Here is a 24312-nt window from a genome sequence, read left to right as displayed (position 1 = left end):
TAGATATATTTGCAACTATAGACTGGTAAAAACAAAACAGGCATATCTCTTCCTGCATCGTGGAAGTCTTGCCAAAAATATTGTACAGATCAGAGAAGAAGTCAAACAATAGAAGTAATTTCACTTTTTCTCTCAGCAGCAGCAGTACAGGAAGTCCAGTCTTCCTTATAAACAAAGGCTTGCTCAGACTTGTCAGGCAAAGTCAGGATTGACTTTCTTCTTGTCATAGGGAAAATGCTAAGGCTAGCACCTTGGAGCAATCAGCCAAAGAGCGTGTTGTGCATCAGCACCTTTGACAAGCCGAGAGATCGGTTAGATGTGGGCATGTCTGGTGTGAAGGCACAGGGAGTTGGATGCTATAATTTATCTATTAGTTATCTGTTGATGGATAGCCTCATTATGAATGATTCAATTGATCTCCTTCACATGGTAATGCAAAGTGCCGCTGATGAATCAATCCATGGTAAACTGAGTCACACTAATTTAATGTCTATAAGATGTAAAAAATAGACACATGTGGAGGGACCAGCACAAAGAGAGACAAAGCATTTGATGCATGTAGAGAGGCCGTTGTTGGAACAATGACAACACTACGTAAAACAATAATAAAAGACCATTTTCTCTACATCAGTTCTGTCAAACACCAACAACACATACAATTGCTCATCGGTCATACATTGCCTTTAAATCAATTTTGAATTCTCTTTTTCCCTGATAAAACACAATGTGCCCCACAGCATGGTACAACTTTCAGCTTCTACATAACTTCTGAGATACTATGAGATAAATTAAGGTACATTCTGCCTTTTTCTCAATGCAGATCAATACATCTTTACGTCAAACTGGTGCATTTTTCACCTGCATGACAACTGAGATCATTCCCTCTTGTTACTTCACAACTCTGCTTCCTATGGGAGTTGAATTTGCTGTTAAGGTAATCCCCAGTAAGGAGAGTCATTCATCAACAGTGAGTCAATGAAGTATACATCTTTTTTCCTCTATTTTTTGTGTTTCTTTGTGCACTCATATCTTGTACTTTACAAGAAATGTGTTAATACTTCAATTTTACCTTCAGATTTATAACTTTGGCACTATGTTGAGTTTGTGTCCTATGACAGTCATAAAATGGGGGAAAAATTGACGTTTTTCACACCAACAATTTAATTGTCCAAAGACACATGAACTTGAACTGCTGACTGACAGCATAATTACACAGTATTTAAAACCAGGCTGTTACTAGAGGAACAAATTCTTTGGGCAACCGTTGCTTTAACAGATGATTTGTAAGCCATCAGCCACGTCTGCAAATTACCTGGGATTTGTTGTGCAGAAACCAAGGGGAAAAAGCAAGAAGTAGGCTACTAATGAACACAATAAAAAATGCTGAGCTAGGTAACAGACTGCATTGTATTTGTGGTTATAAACTGCAGTTTCAAACTCCTATTGCCAGATGCACACATCTGAATTTCACTTAAGTGTTGTGTTAATCCCCACTGAATTTAAAATCATTTAGTGGTGCACAGAGACAATAAGAATGTGGCCATTTTCCATGTCTTGAGCTTGCCTTGGGTGAAATAAATAACCTCTCTATTTCAGATGCAGTCATGCAAACTTCTTAGAAGTCTGACTCATATGGTAAATGCAGGAAAAAAAGTCACATTTCTAGAGAATCTCATAGATGACAGTCTCCCACTCAGACTTCCACTTTAGCTGCAGTTGTTTATAAAGTGGTGAACTAAGTGTCTGACATCAGGACATAAACATTTTCCTCTACATTTCCTCTCCACTGTCGACACAATGTTCTAATTTTCTGTGATTTAATGCATCGGCTTTCCACAATCCTTCAGTTTGTTTATTTTATTAAGAGTTGGGATGAGGCAAACACACAAATGACTGAAAATACACAGTATCCACTGCATGTACGAAAAGAAGCAATAAAATGTGACCCTGCATGCTACAACCCAAAAAAACAAAACAAAACAATAAAACTTGACTGTAACATTCCCTATGGACTGCAGACATGGTTTGAGCCTTCAGGCAACAATGCACTGGCCGTTTCCTGTAAGGGCTTCCTGCTCAAAGGCTTGCCACTTTCCAGCACACGGTCACAGCGTTCAACCCTGTGAAACTGAACAGGTCACCCACGCCATGCTGAGTCACCCATTATTCCTTACGGAGGAAAAGGGAGAACAAAAGCACATATTCCAGGATCCAATGCTGCAAAGTATTTGATTGAAATATAACATTCTCCTTTCCACTTTTATAATTGCTTCCTTAATGTCCCTCTAGCTTGCCAATAAATATCAAGGGTGATGATGATGACCAAGAACAATCACTCATTTTAAAAGTCTCAAACCCCTGAGTGTGTATCACCTGGCATAATCTTTATCAGAAGCAGATCCACGCATAGTAAGTGAAGCAAACAATCCCTAATAAAAGTACTCCAAGTACTCTTGCTCAACATGCTTGCAAACAAAGAAGTGACTAAAGGCTGACTGTCAAAACTGGTTCTTCAGCATGCCTCCATATTTAGTTCACCATCTTGGTCCTAAAGGAAATGTTCCACAACCATCAACATAAAGCATGAGTGTGCATGATATCTACAGGGCTGGTGATCTCACTGCTTCATCACCACCACTGTGCTCACGGGACTGCTGCTCAGGGGTCTAATCACTAAAATGAATTAAAGTGGGAGAAACCACATCATAAGGGGAAAACACACTAGGCTATGAGGGTCTGCAAATGAGTCCTGGGTGAGCTCCTGTGGACTTGTGTTTGGTTAAAATATAAAAGAGGGTGTGCAAAAACTACGCAATATGAAACCTCTCAGTCCACATCAACACAGGAGACTTGGCACTTAGCTTAGGCTGTGCTTGTTTATCCTGAGGTGACAAAACACCATAAAAGAGAGGAAAGCTGGCACTGTCACGTTATTAAATCACCTTAAAACCATATTTATATGCCAGCAAATACACATATGACTAAAAGTAGGTAATGCTGTGTTGAAAGAAAAACTACATACGACACAAGCAGCCACTTAATCCTTATTTTCGTGACGCTAGCTACACATTTTAAATAGTTAATGATAAACCGACACATTGCTAGCTGTCAACAACAAAGCGACAGACTTTTAAGAGAAAATACCCAAAATAAGTAAACAAGTAAGACAAACTGAGCTGCAAAATCACAAAATAAGGCTTTTGGTGTTTTATACATAGACACACCATGTTTTTTTTTTAATTTAACAAGAAGTGTGCTAACGAAAGCTACAAGACCGACTAAAAGCAGCTAATGCAAGGCCTACCTGGTTTCCTACTTACCTGAGCTCCAGGTAGAGCTACATTTCCGCCCCATGCACCGCTGCCAAAACATAAACTAGTAAAGTTTGAAGAATTTCAAACTCAAATAAAGAGCAACTCACCCGAAGGAGGAAAAATAACCCGAAGTGTGGCAATATCCTCCGGTTAGAGCAAGAGTTGAAGTATTTTGGTTGAGTTTCGGGGGGAGGGACTGAGACTCCGAAGGAGTCGCTGGTTAAAATGTACTTCAAGACACAAGAGCCGCACGCTGAAAACTAAAACACAAAGCAGAAAACAAAGTGTTGTCTTAACGCCGCCGAAACTTCAGTCTCTCTTGCTTTAGTGTGGTTTCTTTCTCTCGGAAAATCCACTTGACGATATATTCCGCTTTTGGGAGGCGTGCTGCGGGTCGCTGATGCGCAGCGGTAGTGAGCAATGGTCGCTCGGTCGACTTCGGCACCTGAAATACTGGATTAGAGATGTTTTCAGAGCTGAGATGTCAAACCCCGCCTCTTCAACAGTGTATTTACTGCAGTCTGCCATGCTACTGTACACCACTGCCACAGCTACAGAGCGCACACACACTCACACACAGACGCGGACACACTCCAACATTTGCAGAGCGCCAACTCTACTGGCAGGCTCGTTAATGTTGCTTTATGGTGCAGGGGGTTGCAGTTAGCCCACTACAATGCGTAATTTACAACTCCCAAACTGCAAAATTGCATCACATGCATACTTTGGAATTTGTTTAAAAGCTTTAAAAACTGAAAAACCATTCAAAATGCATGTAGATATTGTCAGTATATGTTGTTTTCTGCACCCAGGGATACAGAACAAGTAGAAGATTTGCATGCATACATTTGCAAAACAAGTATGCACTGCAGCAGTGTGGTGAGCAATGAATAAACATGCTTGTAGGGGTGTTAAACATTTACCTGCCTTGTTACACCCCAACAATGTGAAGACAGTCATGACACTGATGATTACCAACAACTGAGAGCAGAGGAGAGTGATGTAAGGCTCCTGTTACCCAAACACCATCTGCTTGATCCTGTTATATAAAGAAAGCATTGAGAGAGATGTGCAATTAAAGCTTTTCTCCCCTTTTTGAATCAAGGGACTACTGAGTGTAATAGCCCTATCATGTTTCATAGGCTCAGGGTCCCCAGCAAACTGACCATATTTTTTTATTTGGAGAGATTATATTAATTAAAATAAGTACTTTGGATTGACTCCACAAGAGGGCATATACTATAAAATGTATAATCACAAGGGAATAAACTATGTTTTTGATGTTCCATTATTTTTTTTCCAAAACATTTCTAGTTGCGGTAGTAACATTTGAACTCTGGCTTATTCTTATTTATTAATGAGAAACATATCATACTCTTCACTGTAGGTGTCCAACACTCAAATTCAGAGGCCCATCTGAGATATTTTTTGCAAATTTCTCACTGACTTTTTGAAAAACGTTTGGCTAATTAATTTGCAATTAAGGCTTGTACTGTAAAGGGGTGACTGTATACATATTTATATCATGACCCTTGCTGGAACTACAGATATTTTTCCATGATCGTCCCTGAGTGTCCGGTGAAATGCATGACCCTCCCTTCACCATTAATGACAATATTTCAAAGGTTCAAAACTCCCTGCATAGTGTTTGAAAAAATCAATTGAAATGCTCCCCCCATTTCGAACCCCTCCCTCATAAATAACAAACAGTCCCTTAATTTCGAATTTCCCCTCAGAAGAGCTCTGTGTCACTGTCAATAAAAGCAGTAAAATCAGGCCATATATCAAACTAGCTTTGTGTTGGAAGATAAATTCTCTTCCCCAAAAACCAGCAGAGTCACTCATTAAGGCAGAGGAAACTGTACGCAGTGATTAAGTGTGCAGTGAGGGATCACAATGTATCAGCGCAGTCCAGCCTTTCCCCAGGAAGTACTTGAAAGGGCCCATTGAGGGGACAATGGCATTTCCCCTCTCACACATTTCCTCAAGGGACATATAATGCTTCCTCTTAAAATATGAAAAAGTTCAAGAGTGTGGTAATAATCATTTTGAGTGATGTGAGCTTTAACGATCTTGGTGTGAAAGTACTTAATTTACCTTTAAACCTCATAATATAATAAAATAACCCAGCCAACTGTGAGCCATTCTTGAGGACTGATGTTAAAATACATACATCTTTTAAACAACTTTTTAGATAGAAATGCAGAAATAAAAAAGTATTTTGGTGTCAGTGGGGGTGCTTTGAGCTTACATAGAGAGGGCTCACATTATAATGTTGGACATTCCCACCCTGACAGTGGGCCTCCCTGCTTTGATGTGCTGCCACTGAATATCTTATACACCCTATAAATTATGGATCAGACGGCTCATCAGATCAGGTCTTTAACAAGTTTCACAAATGTAAACTTTTCTTTTCTGACCTCGGTGGCCAGCTCGCAATCCAGCTGCTGAATCTGACAATTTGTGCCCTGTCAGCACTGCTGCCTTACTCTGAGCCAAAAGTCTAAAAATGACTGTATCTTTGCACTGTCACGTCGTTGCCTGGCTGGCATGCACTTTGAATGACTTCTGCAGAATCGTGGCTCATTGGTTTTTGGACATGATTTATTCATTTTCGCCTCATGATATGTCTCCTTGTCCCAAGTTTTCACTACTTTTCTTGTATCTGCAACTGTTTGAAATATTTCAGTTATTATCTGTAAAACTAACCAAATGTGAGATCAAATTGTTCTTATACTACAGTGTACAGCAAACCACCCATCCTACACAAGTTTGATGCTATTGTGAAGGGCATTTTAATTTAAGATTAATTAGCGAGACTTTGCCAGCTCTGCAAGAGGACAGTGCACACTGTAAATGTCCTGCTGAGAGCTGGTGCCATTGCCCTGACTTCTCACCTTGAGAAAGCCCCAGTGAACAGCAAGAGATCCGCTGAACACAGTGGATGAACACTGCTCAAATGACAAACCTCTCTTTGCCTGTGTTGCCCTTTTTATGAATTCACCAACAACGGCAAATACAAGATTTGATTTAATCAAATCAATTACACTTTTTATGCTCACTGACACTTGGTTGAAGTCCAAGAAATCATGATATTAATTTTAAATGCTCTCTTTTTTTTTCACTTGAATAACTGGATAGAGTCTTGATATTAGGTGATTGTTAACATACATGTACAGCCCTATTACTATAGATTTTATAGACATATTAGATATTTTAATCTTGCTCGCTCAGTTTAGGGTCCCACTCCCTTAAAGGGATGCAGCCTGTTGTTATTATTATTAGTTGTTTTATTTTGCATCTCTTTCACTACACAGCCACCAGCTTGTCAGTGCCTTTTTTGTCTTATAGATAGATTCATTGATGATCGTCATTGGGTCACTGGGCAGCTAAATTCCATTTCACCCCAAATGTGCTCTGCCAGTTGAAGTGGGATATTTTTAGCACTGTTGTCTGGCTTTTCAATCCATACTTACTGTACTCTATAGCCCTGAGACACAAAGGGAAAGTAGGACAACAATTCCAAAACCAGACAACTGTTTTTAAAAGTCTGTGCATCCAGGGTGGTCCCTTTTTAGACCAAACAAAATCAACCACACAATGTTAAAATGTATTAAGAAATATTCTGATTAATTTCAAAGCAAGAAAAAAAAATATCCTGAAACACTTTCTACTGGGACAGACATGTAGTGTAAGAAAACAAAAATTTGAATGAATACAGATACAACTTCTTGTGATGCTGCTCTCATCTACAGCTGCAAAATTTAAGTGTCTAATTAAAATATAAACTTAATCTGCTCCTGTCTCAGCCTGGGTAATAATAAATGCCCTAGTTTGTGTGCATGTTTGAGTATGTGCACGCAGACCTGGATGTGTGCGGGATCAAGGGAAATGCAAATAATTCAAATAGAACAGCTTGTACTAATGAAAAGTAATCTGAGGCACAAGTTGTCCTGACGGCACAAATAAACAAACAAATATGGGATATTTGTCAAGAATACATTTGTGTGTGAGTTCAAACTGTCAGTCAAGGTTACTCAACGTAAACTTGCCCTCATCACTCTCTGTAAAAACTGCAATAAGTGAAATGACTAAACAAAGCAAAGCTTTTAATGTTTTCTGTGAACACCATTCGTTGTATTGCTATTGAATTACTACTAATGAGGAACCACACAGTAGTGAAAGCCCCGTTGTTACATAAGAGATTAGACATGCTCGAACGCCACAATGGGGGCCACGGGGAGGCGACGCCTCTGAAGCAACTCCTGCTATATTTAACCAGGGATTAAAATCCTGTAATGATGAGTTTTTTGGAACGAAACTGCTCCTCACGTTTCTCAAGAACAATTCAGTAATGTTCCTTGGTGAGGACTCTTTGTTCAGCCACTTTTCTTGGTTTTGACATCTAGAAATTAATTTCAATGCAGTCAAATTTTAAAATAAGAGCCTTCAGAAAAAATAGCTCACATAATCATTGATAAGATTACACAAAGTGTCCTTAAGTACATCATGTTTACATTGTATATCATTCACTGGAATGGCATTTGTGTGCTGTCATTATGACTTTACATGACCACAAACATAGCATGATTTCCCAGCGTGGGTGTGTTTTATAATATGTCGTACTGCAGGAGCAGGTCAGAGATTTTTTTCATCTCAGACTCTTCTATTTGCATTAATTTCACTTTTTATTCATTTGTACCAATTTCCATTTTCTTACTGCCGAATTGTTTTACTGCTGATAAGTAGATGACATAAGCATAATTTTTTTGGCAATTGACCATGTTACATTAATTCTGGAGTGCAGCCAAAGGAGTGACTGTGATATATTTCACTGCTGTGTTTGCCGTATCCGCGGTAGCTGCAGCACACAGGAAAAGCATGCTTTCGCCTCAGTGCTGTCTGGTAGGAAAAGTAATACCCTTTATTGACTAAGATAAGGCACATTAATTATTTTCTCCCTGGCAACATCATCATAAAAATGACTTTTTCCTCTCTATCTTCACATTAAGGACATTTAAAGCAAAATGTTCTGATCTTTCCCAGCTATATTAGACGAGAAAAGAGCTTTTAACTTATCACCTGATGACCTCAGTTTCACTACTTTAGTTACTTTACTTACTGGTTGTGTTAGCATTTTTAAGTTAATAAGTCTTCACTGACTATTAACCAATAAGAAAAGGTTAACAAATATTGACCAGTCAGGAATATAGATGAGCCCCGTGAGGAAAAAGTCAGCGGCCAGATTATGGTGTGAGAACACAGCTCTAATTGGTCTCGAGGGCTTTTGCAAGTAAACAGGAACACAGTCTTTAATGTTCATTTGTCCAAACAGGCTAATTACTAGCCAAGCAGTGAGCATCCTTCCATAAAATGGTCTTGAAAATGAGTGCACATATCTTAAAATTAATTTTTTTTGTTTGTACAAGAGATCAAGCATTTAATTTGTGATACCATAAAATTAATCCCTTGAAACATGATCAAATTGACTTGACCTCTTATAAAAAGATGTAGAGGAGGCAATGAGCAATAAAACAAGAAATGAGCAAGGAATTTGTAAAAAAGTACAAGAAAACTGGTAAAATAAAAAATAAAAAACGAGATAGAGAGAAAATTAAAAAAACAAAGAAATGACTGTAATGAATGAATGTATGTAATTGGTTATAAATATAGTTTCTACTTTTTTCCCTAGATTTAGTTTTTTTTAAAAAAAATATAATTTACTAAATCTACTAATTTCTTGCAATTTGTGGAACATTACTTAACAAGTTGCTTATTTCCTATTCCATGCATTTGAAAGAAATTGCATCACTTTGTTTAAGGTTCAAAGGTTTAAAAACTTGTAAAAGGCATATGAAAACAACACAAAAAAAGTGACAGCGCTCCAGGTTTCAAAAGGGATAAATATTCACCACAAACACACACTTGTAAACAAGCACAGCAACAGTAAGTTTATGGAAGAACATGCACATACGCAGGCATCCACCTTTTCACACACACACACATACGCACACACAGCTGATACTTCTTGTATTTAGAACTTTCTCACAGCGTTAAACCCATTGCGTCATTTCAGGGGTGGAATGCACACCCCGACCCTGTCACCTTACCGGCAACCCAACACCCCCCTACTGACCCCTGGGTTGCTTTATTTTCATGCATATTTTTAGATATCCCATTGGGCTTTGCACTTTCCTGTGAGAATGACCACCTGCTGCGCACATTCATCCGGCTGGGCAAATCCATCATGCCATCAGATGAGAAAACTAAACTGTTGACACACCATTAGCTGTGCTTTTCAGACATTTACAGATTTTTTCTGTCAGAGGTTCACTTTGACACAGTAAAACAAGGTTAATCCCAGGTTTCCATAATGTCTGGAGGAAGATTTGAGCATAAACTCACACCTAAAATGTAACTCTTCAAAACCATATGTCTCCCTCTAGGCACTGCTTCATGCTCTTACAGTTTATATTTTACAGCTTTTGTTTTCTACCTGTTCAGAGCAAAAGATGAGCTTCTGAGAAATTGGCTGGTCGTGTGGCTCAACCTTTTAGCAGTTGTCTGTGTCAGCAGCATGCTGCACACTCAATGTTCAGTTGCTGTGTGCGCAGATGGAAACCCGAGGGACCTAAGCTCTAAAACATGACAGTGAATGCAACAGCAGCAGAGTCCATTGTTAACTGCTGAGAAAGATGCTGAAGGCCAGCTGCTCAGTTATAGACTGATCTAGGTCACAAAGTACAAAAGACAAACTATGAAATTTAGTTGAAACAAGTGGTCACTCCAGTCCAAGATTCCTATCAGGTGTTTATGTGCTGTTTCTCCCTCTCTAAAAGCACTTTCTAAAAGGATTGTCCTGCTTTTGATCTTACTGAGGCTCCACCATGTTATCACCTCACTTTCCTTGATACTCTTATCCACAGTGATTTAAGACTTAGCATGACAAGCTCAAGGACAGCAGATTGCTAACTTTCAGAATAGGAGTGTCACTCCAAACACAAGGCCACCCTATTCTCCCGAGCAAACTGTGGACCGCACAGTTTACAATCCACTGTCCAGTGCCTACTGTGCCATCTCATGTCAAAGCAAACACGCCTGAGGGGGAAACTGGTTGCAGTTAGAGACTAATAATTGAATCGTCTGGTTCCCCCCAACCCTCAGCCTACGCTTCAGTCCCTACCAATAACATTTCCGTTGCTGCATTTTGATAATGGCCACAATCAAAGTTCAAAGAGAGTTCATGCCTGCCCTTGATAAACACTGCTCAATATTTTCTGTGGTACTTGGCAGAGCTGCTGGCGCTGTCGGATGCTGGTTGTTCTGCACGCACCGTTCTCCTAAAGAGGCAAGCAGGAGGAATTCAGTAGGACTCAGAAAGGGAGTGGCACATTCCAGAGGGTCCCCGACTGAGGCGAGGAATGCTGATGCTGGACTTAGTCACATTTCTGAGGAAAATCTGAGAGGCATTTCCTAATTCTAATTTTTAGAGAAAGACAGGATGTCAATAAGTTTAGCAAAATTAAACACACCCCTTTCTTCAAATTGGTCAAACCCTCGAAAAGGCATGTGCCCTGCTCACAGTTCTCACAAAAAGCAAAGATTGTGAGCATTAAAAAAGAAAGGAAAACAAGATCGGGTTCTTCATTGCAGGATAAAGTGGCATCTCTTTTATCAGACCCCTCTGGGTGGAGGTGTAAAATGAGAGCTGGAGAGATTTTAATGAAGGTGATTTTAAAAGAATGACAACAGATTTGTTTTTAAATACAGGCCACAGAACAACACATTTGGAAATAACAACAATAAACACACTCGAAACAGACAAAGGATTAAACAATTTAACTAGGTAGCCCTCTGGCTTAGCTTACTTGTGGTAGAAACACAAATATCAAGGGAAAATGACCAAATCAACAAAATCTGCAAATCTACAAAATCAGGCAGCAAAATGCTCCACTTCAGAAATGCTCCCAGTGTGATATATTTCTAACTTTAATGGAGCATAACATATCAGGTATGGATTTAATCTGCAGATGTTCTGGCTCTAAATGAGACCAAAGTTTTTATGTCATGACGAACGCCAAAATGTGCCTGCAACAGACAGAAAGGTTTGCTGTTTTTAGCCAAGCCAAATTCTGGGAAACTTGCAGCTTCTACCAGCCGGTTAAGAGGAGCGAGTAGCCAGCAGCCAGTCACAGTATAAACAGTCAATAAAACACATTTTTCAGTATGTGAATCACGGCAACCACAAGAGGCCCTTGAGCAAACAGTCATAAATGTGCACACAGAATACTGGTTGATTGGTCCAGTAGTTTGCAAGATAAACACGGACAGTCAGACACACACATACATACACCAAATGTATGATCCCCTCCAAGTTTATGCTTGACGGGAACAATAATAAAATACTGGTTATTGACTAACACCAACAAAAATTCTTTACAAGACTGTATTAAACACATGGTTTGCAAACCAGACCCACAGCTTACATATCTGACGTCAAAGGTCAGCCATGTATCACCATGCCATGTCCTTTTACATACAGCCCACTGTTTGCAGTGACTGACAGCTACACCTGCAGTTAGATCTGACCTCTTCCTGATTCAGAGGTCATACTTACTGACCATACACCAAACCGAGTTACAAGGAGCAGTATGAATGTCTAAAAGGTACAAGAACTTTCAACTTGTGGTCACAAGTAGTGGACATGCTCTTTTCTGGCTTTAAGCTTGGACTCAAAGGGCGAATGAATACAGAGGACAAGTATGTAAACAGAAAAATAAGCTGGAAAAAGGCTGTGAAATATCTGACCTTCTCCACTGACTTCGGGTATTTCACAACATTGTCAGTCAAGAAGCAGAGGTATATGTGCAAAAGACAGTAAAGAAACACTAGTATTCTCCATTTATGTTGTTGCTCACAACTTATTGAATTAAATGAAAACAAAATAAACAAATAGAAAACATCTTTTTAACATTACTCACTATAGGCAGAAAATAAAATTTACACCAGCACCAGCATGATCTATTTCTAATTAATTGACTTCAATTGAAAATATTGCTGATATATAACATAAGCACCCAAAAACATGAAATTCAAGGCTAAATAATGAACCTTGCTCCTCTTAGCTGGGTAAACACATGGTTAACTCACAATATACTGTCTTTGCTACTCTTGCTGCTGGTAACTTTCAATCAGTCAAGTCTGTTTGCTTTCGCCTGTTATGTCTCTGATAAATTCCTAAGTGCTGTAGTAATAAACAGGCAGACAGATAAGAAGCGGGCACAGCTCATCAAGCAGCTCTTCCATCAATCCCCACGCCTTTGACTGGGCATAGCCAAAAGGTGAGAGCCGCTCATGTCAGTGAAGCAGATTTGATCTGTCAGCCAGTGTAACCTTGAGGCGAGTTACAGTGGCTCACATGTATCTTTGGACTCTCGCACGATGGGATAAGTGATGGGTTTGCATACGGTTATAGCACACAGGCACAGCATCATTCACTCAAGTGATCTTTCAGTGTAGCTCGGATCATCTCACTGTGAAATTATTACCAGGGGGCATGTTGGAGAATATGTTAGTGATTTGCACCCATGTCGGAAAACAGAAGGAAAAATAATTTTAACAATTTCACAGGCAGGAAATCAAATTCAAAATAAACAAAAGAGAAAAAAAATCATGTTGCATTCCATTTTATTGAGCAAAAACTCTGCAATAAAATACTCTTATGCACATTAATATACATTAAAATCTATTGAATGCAGTAGTGTCTCTGCCTACTGTACAGAATTAATTTTTAAGAACAGTGCAATAGTTATCATCCCTGGAAAACCATGGGATGCTGTATACCTGGTAACCTGACGCTTTCTCTTACCCCGCCTTTGTTCTGACCGAAACGCCCCCTCTGCCCACCATAACCTCTGGTGCTGCAACTAAGTAGACAGCATCTCTGTGTGACCTCATTACAGGTTCAAAGGTCATCTGACTCAGGGATGAGCATAGGCTCAAGGGAAACAGCAGGGAGTGGGGCTGGATCGCCCGTTGACACCCACCCCAGAGCAGATCTGTTGAAGGAGGGTCGATCCACCGCAGCATCCCCCTGGAGCTCGGGGAAGTCAGGGAGGGGTTCCAGCTGGAGGGGCTTGATGGGTGCAGGTTTGGGTGCATTGCCGAAGCCGCCGAATGGGGTTGCCACCCTGGAGGTGACGGAGTGACAGTGTTTTAACAGTGGTGGTCATGTGCTAATGAACGGGGCTGTGGTGACATTTGAAGTGATGCAACTAATTAAAGCCAAGCAAAGACTTTGACCGGAGGGTATAAACGAAGAGATAGCTGCTGAGAGTGAGACGCACACTTTTATACATTGTGAGTTAGACGAAGGACTAGACTTGTTTTACTCACTCAGCGTTTGTGTGCATGATAAATTACAGCAAGACCATGTTATTTTTGCATCACAAAATATCACAATGCTTATCTTTTGAGCAAATAGTTGAATTTATAAGCAATAAAACACACTCTAGCTCATTATCACTACACTCAGAGGTTTGCAGTTGCAGCCTTAGTTGATCTGGTATGACCAGAAGCTGATTGTGGCTAATGTTTATTTAACCTGTTATATTACTGAGTGTACTTTTTATTGTATACCATGGTCAAACATTTAAGATCATCCCATAGTCGCCACTTGTGGTCACAGTGGCTGCTCACTACCAAAAGTCACATAGGCTCACAAATAACAAATAACAGTTTATATGAGTGTGCTTCTTTAACCCTCTGAAATCTGAGCTAATTTCTTTCAAAAATATGGGAAGAAGGCAATGAGCAATGTAAGAAAAAAGGACCCAAAATTTAATGAGAAATTAATAAAAAAAAAAGTTAAATAAAACAAACAAACAAGGAAATTACCTGAAAAAAGTGCTTAACATTAGAATATTTTTTCGTAAAAAATATGTAATTATGGCAAACTTAAATTAAGTTACAGTTATAATAATTTTCTCTAGATTTTTTCTTTTTCCCTTCTACTTTTTTCCCAAGCTTTAAAAAATAATAATTTTCCAAATCTACTAATTTATTGCAATTTGTGAAGCATTTCTTACCAAGCTGATCTTTTTTCGTTCAAGCTGACGTTTTTCACGTTTTGGAAAGAAATCAAACCAGTTTGCTCAGGGTTCAAAGGTTTAAACACATATGAAAGGAGTCTGAAAGCAGCACATGAATAGTGATGTCGACCGAGGTTTCCAGGTCTTCCAGCGTCTCTTCATATCATTGCAGCCAGCTAATGACTGTAATAACACTATAGTGACTGTTTCTACCTTTAAATAGTATAGCTGTGACATCACAACCTCCCTGAAGTCCTTATGGCTCGTTTACAGGCACTGTTTCTGAATATGGACTATGTGCATTTCCCTGTGGATTAAGCATTTTGATATATTGTACAGAATTTATATAGCAACATATTTCAATATTACAATAAAAGACATGGGAAACTGACTTTTAACAATATGGGACCTTTAAATTTTACATTTTATTCGAATAAAAAGTTGCCTTCTTCCTGTGAGTTACCTGTTGAAACTTTTGTACCCTGGTAGTTCTGGTCGGGGCTCTGGTTCGGGCATATGGGTGATGAGAGTGTCAGCCAGGGCTGGGTCACTGATGATGGCCTGCTGCCAGGGTGAGTGGTAGGACTTTGGTACAGCTGTCCTGTTGAACTTCTCTGGGGGGACATCTTTCAAAGGACCTCCGTACCCTGGGTGGGTTTACAACATGAAAAGTGATTAAAAATTGGGCTTTCCTTCCCCAAATTATTAAATAGCTTACTTTTGTGGGTGCTGTATGGTCAGTAATGCAGTGAAAAGGGGCCAAAGTGAATTTACTTTTTTAGAAAACAATCAAGAAGTGGTCAGCGGATGATGAGGTAACTTGAGTAGGAGTGCATGCACAGTCTGCTGATGTCTCATCATATGATTTTTATGATTTTTCTTCAAGCATTAGATATTTAAGCAACTTTTTTGTAACACTGATTGCCAGGGATTTTGTTTTTTTTTGGGGGGGGGTGGGGGGGGTTGAACTGAACTTGTTTAGGTGTTTGCAATCACACAAAGAGAACTAAATAATCCAATCACAAAATGACTTTTTTTAAAAAATATATAAAATCCAAAAAAACCCCGAATTTTATATTAAGCCTAATGTATTGTTTTAATACTAAGTAACATAGAATATCTATTTTTTTTAAATTAACATTAACATTTATACCACCCTGACTGTGCAATATTGCAATACCTCTCACTAGTTTTTCTGAAGCCTTTAGTCTGTGTTAAAGTTCACAGCAAAACAAATCAAGAGACACCCTCCCTGTAATTCTCTCTCTCTCTCTCTCTCTCTCTCTCTCTGTGTGTGTGTGTGTGTGTGTGTGTGTGTGTAAGTGCATGTATGCCTCCCCACGTTGTCTATGTGTGTTGATGGGAGAGGCCTATCCAAAGGACTATCCTTCAAACCCAGCGCTTCACTCAGGGGGGCTTGCAAGCTCAGGCATTACATAACACGGGGCGTCATCTCACGTCCTAACCTCTCACAATGAACAATCCCCCTTCCTGAGTTTATGTTTTGCCCTGAGGAGGAAGCAAGAGAGACCAAACAGACCCGTGGGGAGGGTTTACAGATTTCGGGGGGGAACTATGATAAAACACTGTGTAAAAGATTTTCTGAGGCCATGAAATATTGTTCTTGTGGTTGAGCTGTTTTATGAGAGAGGAGTCATATACCCAGCTCTATGTACTCTATGTGGAGATGAAAGGGGGGGCCTTAGAAGCCCTGAAAGGCCACAAGTCATGTAACTAAATCATATTTGATATTCTTCATGATTAGTTTTGAGAATGGCACAAAACAATTAAAATGCGCTAAGTGTTAACAGCTATGGATCCAGGTAAGGTATCAAAAAATGTTAATACTTTCCACACTTTCAGCATGTTATCTGTAAATTTGTCATTTATTTTAAGTATTAGGATCTAAAGAGATCCCCTATATGTAACTACAGCCTGTTTAAGTCATTTTGCTGTACAGGGGCATGGAACATGCACCCCTGGGTGGATGAGTGTACTATTTTAAGAGCTCTTACCATTTGATACCTAATGCACTCTGGCCTGATTTTTGCTACAGCTGGAGTGACTTCATTGAGACACTGTAGGTTGGTGTCTGGTCCTGAGCTCCAGAAATAAATCCGCCTGTGCAGATGTCCTCATCCCTAAATCAGTATTGGTTTTGTGTCAACTGGGCAGAATTCAGACACGAGGGAGGATATGAGCACAAGCTTGATGTTATCAGTGGCACGAGAGGCAAACAGGAAACACTTCCCGTGAGTAAAACTCAACAATTTTTACAAAGATTGTTAAAGCTGATTGTAACAAGGAGGGCTAAAAAAAAAAAAAAAGGTTAGGGAGAGAAATATGCGAATGTGGAGGAGTGAATATGAAACAAAGGAGTGGGATGAAGATCGAAAGACGGAGAAAGAAAGGAGACAGGCGGAGAGAGGGAGAATGAAAACGTGTAATCATATTCTGCCTGTGGCCAGCAGATTCCAGGCAAGAAGAAAATGTTTCCCTACATGATCAAAGCCTGCGTGAGTACAAACAATGAGAAACAGTTGAATCCTTATCAAAACACAGCACATCCAGTGCTTTGTGGAGAGCACAGCCACACAGTCTATTCACCACGAGAAGTACCATCTCTCATAAGCTCTACTGTTCTTTCAGAATAGTTAAAAAAAGGAGCAAAAGAGCAACCAAAGAGGAAGTTCATTCCACCAAAGTGTACCAAACATGTTAATGAAGCCAAAAACTTTAAAGCTATACGACAGCTACAATTGTAGGTACAATATATATATCATGTATCCTAATGTACTGTAACGTAATGTACAGTATCATATCGCTTGTATCATATTGAATCCTAACATGACATATTGTAACGGGTCATATTGTATTGTAAAGTATCCAATCAGAATGTATTATATCATATTGTATTGTATTGTAACGTATCTTAATGTTTCATAACCTGTCGTATTGCATCGTTATGTATTGCAATTTATCATATCGTAATGTATTACATTATAATGCAATATAGTATTGTATTGTATTGTATCTGTATGTGAGTATGGTCACTGAGTTGAAACAGAGGTCAATCAGTTTATTGATGCAAACTAAACTACAGTTTATCACGATTGTAGTGGCTTTAGGTCTTTGAAATGTATCATTAATCTGTTTTGGTTCCACTGTTACCTACCTGGTGCGATACTGTCTGGATTTGGCACCATACTTGTATCTGGTGTCTCCGATGGTACAGTAGGTTTTTGGTTGACGTCTCCGTTGTTATCGCCGCTGTAGCCGTCCGTGGCACTCCCATTTTCAGCTTGAGAAACTGTTGTGTTCTAAAAGAAAGACCCAAGAGCCAAATTGAGCTTTTAAAAAAAGTTAAACATGAACTCATATCTGCTGAGATTGAAATTTCACGATTGATCTGGAATAGTAGTTCAAATAATCTTCTGACCTTCTCCTCTACAGTAAAAAGTTTTAATTTTTATGAGCACTTTCAACATGCATTTACTCATTTATTTATTTGGAAGATCATGTAATATATCTGACAGCTCTATAACAGCTTTTACAGAACCATATGGTGTGACTGGTTTATCAACAATTTCCTATCTCATTGCACATGGCAAAAATAATCAGCTTAAATTTTTCTGACAAAGTTAGATTTACTGAATTAAAATGAAAATGTGATTTGCACGCACAGTAAATCAGTGGCACAGTAGCATTGTTTATTCTTATCAAAACCCAAACTCTCCACTTATTTATTGCTTCTATTCTTTATATGGACTGAAAGCAGTTAACAAACCACGATTTTACATGTTTTCTAACAACAACAAGAGGCAAAGAAACTGCCTGCGTGTCCATTTTTACTCAAGAAACATTGTTTTGTGGGCTGGGACAAAATGTACTGCAGCCCAAGCATCCAGCTTTCATCCCTCTGAAAGATATTTATGATGATTTACTCCAGGACTTCCTCAGGAAATGTTGACAACTTGAAACAAAATCCCTCCGTTGCCCCGAGCGATAAACAAACCAGAGATATGTGAGCTCTTCTCACTTCAAAGATGAGGCAAAAAACTTCCCTGGAGCATAATAATTATTTTATCAATGGACTTCATGGGGGCAATGTAAAGTACACAAGGGCACCACACAACTAAATGAAAGACGATATAACTAGCTAATTAATTTGATATAACAAAGAGAAACTTAGTATATCTCTCAATTTTACTTGGAGCTTTGGTGCATTAATTGCTTTATGTGTGACCAGGTCAGGCTGAGATAAGTACTGCTCAGGGGGAAAAAAAAAAAAAAAAGCTCACTTGGCACACTGCCCATCTATACACAAAAGGACATTAATAAAGGTACTTATGACCGTCTGGAAGACTTTCATAACAGCTGTTTTGTACCACTCCATGTCTGTAACACAAGTCAAATAAACACATCAAGTGCTTAATCTTTCCAACATACACTTTGACAGGATGTAAGGTATTGTGTGAATGTTTTTCAAGTGATGGAGGAAAAAGATGTGGGGAAAATGGACGACTGTGCTCGAAGAAAACACACTGGCAGTGTGACAGCGTTAAAATAACCGCTTTATCAAGGTGTGTTTTAGTAATGCATAACTATCTACAGTGGATTTATGTTTATTAAAAAGAAGTCCATTCTCATTCTTAACACGTCATATACAATCACTTTGTCAAGCCCCTCAGCCTGCGATATCAAGACAGCTTTCAAAGTCTTTAGGCTTCCAACTAACCACAAAGTAAACCATGGACGTAGAAGGAAACATACAGTGTCTGAAGTGGGGCTGAATGGACTTATAATCTTCTCTCTAAACCTAACCAACTAGTTTTGTGGCCTAAACCCTGACCATGAACATTTCACAACATTAACCATGTATTACAATGTGTTTTGGCTGTGCATCACATTAGATCTGATAAAGGATGCCCTGCTATCATAAGCAAAGGGGCAAGACAAAGCATGGGTATTTGACTACTTGGGAATAAGACAGGTTGAAAAAATGGCCATTTAGGGAAATAAAATTGTTTGCATTCTTGCTGGAAATTAACAGAGCCATGGTAACTTTTTGTCCCCCTGCTTCCAGCCTTTATCCTAATCTAAGCCAACCATCTCCTCCTCTGCACGCTCCAAAGTTAATGAACACTTGTGGTGCTTTCATTTGGGGTCATGTTTATCATGTTTATGACCTACGTCCATATGATTGCCCCCTCGTGGTATTTACGACCTCATAAGTGGAAATTCTCTGAAACTGAGGTCACACGTCACAACATGTTTGCTGACATTTTTAGAAATGGCACACACAATGGACTGAATTTTTTTGGTGGATGGAAAGTTAATATATTTTTGGTTTTTAGGACGGTTCTTCTTAATTTCATAATATGTCTGAGGAAAATGTTGATATCCCCCAACACCCTCTCTATTTTCCTCAGACACTGAGCCTTTGCCTTTCCTGCATTATGTGACCTGCTTGCAAGGTTTCTACTTACATTGGGCTGCTTGTTGTTTTCATTCTGAATGCTTTCAAAAGTGTATTTTTCTGAGCGTTTCTGGCGCATTTTGAAGAGACGGGAGCCCCGGTTCGAGGCAAGAGAGAGCTCCTCCAGCATGATTTCCTTAGGCGCGTTCACTTTCCTCCCAAGATCCATCTCTACATCTGTATAACACAAGGAGACAAACAAAAGACTAAAGAGTTTGTGTATACAATATATACTTGTATATTGATCTGATTTTGACAAGACAAATTTATTTTCCTATTTTCTTCACTCCCACCTATCAAACCTCATTGAACACAAATTATATTCACACAGAAATAAAACCGTGCTGCAAAAAAACCTTCTACATGGATTGCTGACTTGGTACTCCTGCCAATATGATGAATGAGCAATTATCTTCCCTCGTAATCCACTCATGTCTAGTGCTTGTTTTGTGGTTAGCGCCATGTGCTAGCTACTGCATGCTGATCATGGAGATGTCACAGGCCTATATCCAAGTGTGAGGTGCATAATTTGCCAGAATATCTTTCAGCTGTCAGTAGCCTTCAGACCGGGACATGCAGTTGTCCTCGCCCTGAAATAGCGTGTTCAAAGGACAACGACAAAAGGATTAGTTACTTTGGCCCATAAAAGTATTCATTTGCTTATTTATAGTCAGGGTCACAGACGAGGGGGTTGGCAACTGCTGCTCTGGCTTCTATAAAATGAATGTGGCAGTTAAAAAAGTTGGTGTCCTGGCTGCCTTGATTTTTTTACATTGACTGAATTAGAGAAGACAAATTGGCTTGATTTCTTTCAAAAAATGGGAAGAAGACAACAAGCAACTTGACAAAAAATGAACCAAAAATTTGAAAATAAAAAACAGAGAAAAAAAAGTTACTAAAAACACCTGCAAATTTTAATAAGGAGAGAGAAAAAAAGCTTTGAAAAATCACTTCGAAATTAGCAAGAAAAGAAAAAAAACAAAAATAAAACAAACAAACAAACAAACAAACAAACAAAAAAACAAACAAAATTACCTGAAAATGGGCTAAAAACAAAAAAGATATCCATTGAATAATCATAGGAATAATGTTCTGGACATTTTTCCATATTTTAAAAAATAGTTTTCTATTTCTTTTAAGAAAATTACTTTTCAAGTCTTTTTACATTTTAAAAATTTCTTACTCATTGCCGTGGTTTATGATTTTGAAGGACATCAAACAGAAATGCTTGAAAAAGGCATCTGGATGCAGCACAAGAAAACTGATGGGGTTAAACTGAAGGGTTAAATCATTACAAAATTACCTCAACTTGTCTTCTCAAATTCAGTCAGTTTCATATTTTTAAGGCAGCCGGGACATTTATCTTTCCAAGTTAAAACAAATAGTTTACTGTAATAGTATAATGTAAGATGGTGTCAAATTTGTGTTTACGTTGGTATGTGCGATAAAAAAGAACGTAGGGGGTTGGGAGGAGCAGGATGTGAAGGGAAGGAGAGAAGGTGAGATTGAGACAGAAGCATAGAAAGGATGCAACAAGAGAAAGAGAGAGAAACTAAGAGGTCAGAGGGATTGGAAAACAAGGAAGTGAAGAAGAAATGATACCTTCCTGGGCTTGAACCTCCCTGCAGATTGCTGCCGCCTGCATTTTCCTCTCCCTGGTCGTCATGGTGGAGAACTGCGACATGGCTGCCCCTGGGGGAGTCAGGGGTGAGGCAAAAAGTCACAGGAGACAAAGCACATCAGTACAACCTGTACCTGAACAAGACACAAAAGCTGAGACAACAGGGCCGCATGTTGACCATTGATTAGCCGACATCAAGCATCTACACCATGCACAAAGACTCACCGAAGCAGATATAATTTATCGGGGTAGTGAAAAGGGCAAAGTTAGCACATCCCTTTAAATAACCTTGGGCTGTTAAACGCCAAGCACATGCTCTTCAGACATAGCAACCAGCTGTGTCAGGAGGTCTGGGAATCAATATGTTTGAAATTGCCCAAGTGGGCTGAGAGGACACAGACAGAGAACATGCCGCTGTCACTGCAAACATGTGATACAGTGGATGAAATTGTACAGTGGAAAGTTTACACCATGGTGTCGGTGAACACAACACAAATGTTTCATTCCAGTCCACAGAGCAAAATGATTTTGGCACAGTACATAAAAGGCTTGTTTGCAAAGTTTGCTTTTAGCTTCAATAAAGTAAAACTTCACAATCTTATCAGTTGTATACATTTTTAAAAAATATATTATGCATATATGCAGCAGTTCAGTAAAAAATATTCTGTGCATGAAACACCAAACAATAAGAAAAAAGGATTAACATTTAACATCAACACATTTATGAGAAATAATTCAAGAATGGAATAAAATGCAATCATAACATGAGGCAAGCTGGAAAATGAAGAGAAAACAACTCGGTGGTGAGAACCATGCTTGATTTAAAGTACAAGTGTCATGTTAGCACTAGACACCTGTGGAGAGGCCCGAGTCATGGCTTACCTGTCCTAAAAGACTCTCAGGGCGGAGTCTGTGCCTGTCTCCTCAGAGCAGGAAGTCAGAAAGGTGAGAGGCAAGAGGGTCAGACTGAGGAGTACCACCCGTGTGGGTGCTCTCGCTCCCCGGCAGAGGGGCTTGTCGTGTGGGGAGGGTGGGCCAAGGGGGCTGCAGCCTGACCTGACTGACTGACTGACTGACTGAATGAGTGGGTGGGTGTCAGTGTGACTGTTGTCATTGGTATTTAGTCCACGGCCGGTGGGGAGACTAAATTTAGAGCACTGCCACTACAGCTAACTTTGTCCTCCATCTAGCCATCTATATTTCTGCCAGTGCCAGTGTACAGTAGCAAGAGGATCTATATCACTGATTTCAAACAGCACTGGTACCACAGGCAGTTGCTGAAGCTCATTAAGAGTTTGTAAACATTTCAAAATAATTAGATTTAAAAAGAAAAAGCTCGCCAGCAGAGAAGTTGAAACAGTTGTTGTAAAAGTTATGGATTAAAAAAAGCTGTCTTATAGTTGAAAAAGATAGCCAAAAGTGTTGTATATCTATGGTGGTTGAGACATGTCAGACAAACTGCGTATCCAAAACGCTTTTAAAATAAAAGAAACGCAAGCACATTGATGGAAATCTCAAATGCTAAAGCTACAATGGAAGTTGGCATCAACGGATTCTGACAATGAAACTTGTACATTTGTAAGGTAAATGAAACATTGTTTTCTAACCAACTATGATAACTATCACTATGTGATTGAGCAGTGTTGTAGATCCCAAGGATCCCATTGGACCCAACCCAAATCTTGCGGGAGCGGGTGGTGTTTAAGTTGCTGCAGACGGGCATTCTAAAACTCAAGTCATCTTCAATTTATGGCCTTTGCATTTGTGTTTTTCAAGTTTGTGAGGCATTTTGGCTTTGTGGTTTGGTTCAAAATGTCTCGGCTACCATAGAAAAATTATTGCAATGGCTAGTAAATGAGAAATGGACAAATATAGTTTGGAAAATACTTAAACATAACCTCCAGTTTAAAAGTATCTCAAAAATACACATTTTGAAAAATGACAATCCAGGTAAAGGACCATAGTCTCCATGACCGCCTGAGGATGTACCTTATCTGTGGCGAAAAAGAAAAGGTTAACAGAATTTGTAGAACATTTCACTAACTTGCCTATACAAAAGGCAATAATCTGTTGCAGTCTTGTAACTTTGCAAATATACATGAATTGAAAAGCCCCTAAGGGCTCGAAAACACTTTTGAAAACCACTGACAAGGCTTTAACATCGAAAATAAAGTTGCTTCTGCTGGATTTGTTTTAACCAGCACTCCAGAAATGCAGCGCACAGCTAACAATAAATACATTCTGAGACATATAGTGTGGGAACATGGCCCCCTCAGGGCCTCCAAGCCAATCAGATACTATTTGTTTTAAATGCCATCATGTGATATAGGATGGACCGAGGGCCTAATAGGGTGCACTCACTTTATAATCCAGTCACTGTGTTTTAATTGACCTTGTTAAATTCAATCTACCTCCTATATAATTTTTAACTTGATAAAAGAGACAAATAAAGCAAGGCAGGTTGAGTTTGCAGCAGCCAGGGGGGCGGAAAAGCATAAGGTTGAATGTTAAAAGCAGCAAGCTCATTGGCATAGCTGCAATGCCTAGCATAAAGAAAACTTCCTCACCAGGAACCCTATACACAAAATGTTTTTCATACTGCACTATCTCCACCCTGTTATTAGCATTTAAATTCCATGCTGCATTTTTTTAATATCTAAATTGGTAGGGAAATAATTACTGTTTATCACCTCTCTGTGTGTCCTTATCACTCATTCTCTGATGCTTCAGCTATAGTAGGTACCCACTGTTATTATGTAACTGGTGGTCACCATGGGAACAAGTCCCCACCAATCTCCCAACCCCCCT

At 39.2% G+C, this 24312-nt stretch overlaps 2 protein-coding genes across 6 annotated transcripts in view; both read right to left on the bottom strand.

Annotated features, from left to right (window-relative positions):
- usp53a (ubiquitin specific peptidase 53a) overlaps positions 1–3914 on the bottom strand; it is a 35295-nt gene extending 31381 nt beyond the window's left edge. Inside the window, exon 1 of one of the 2 annotated variants that reach the window (XM_088073585.1) lies at positions 3422–3914. The gene's annotated coding sequence lies outside the window, so the exon portion shown is untranslated. The remainder of the gene's footprint in view (positions 1–3421) is intronic. The other variant, XM_042512215.2, reaches the window with a different exon arrangement.
- Positions 3915–12984: 9070 nt separating this feature from the next.
- On the bottom strand, positions 12985–24259 carry myoz2a (myozenin 2a). 4 transcript variants are annotated; one of them, XM_042512622.2, is made up of 6 exons: positions 22387–24259; positions 21486–21575; positions 19894–20060; positions 17580–17724; positions 14868–15051; positions 12985–13504 (listed from the first exon to the last, which is right to left on the bottom strand). In XM_042512622.2, exons 2-6 carry the CDS (start codon positions 21565–21567, stop codon positions 13279–13281), a joined length of 804 nt encoding a protein of 267 aa, XP_042368556.1. In that variant the 5' UTR covers positions 21568–21575; positions 22387–24259; the 3' UTR covers positions 12985–13278. The 4 variants fall into 4 exon arrangements, with proteins under 4 accessions (XP_042368556.1, XP_087929244.1, XP_087929243.1 ...); XM_088073118.1 differs by having other exon boundaries at positions 19894–20063; positions 21493–21575; XM_088073117.1 differs by lacking the exon at positions 22387–24259 and having other exon boundaries at positions 21486–22320.
- Between the last annotated feature and the right edge of the window lie 53 nt (positions 24260–24312).

This window comes from Plectropomus leopardus, chromosome 23 (genome assembly GCF_026936395.1).
Source record: "Plectropomus leopardus strain MGB_pleo_1.0 chromosome 23, ASM2693639v1, whole genome shotgun sequence".
In the NCBI taxonomy this organism is placed as follows: domain Eukaryota; kingdom Metazoa; phylum Chordata; class Actinopteri; order Perciformes; family Serranidae; genus Plectropomus; species Plectropomus leopardus.
Note: the sequence above shows the minus strand (reverse complement) of the source record. Positions and strands in the feature narration are given on the sequence as shown.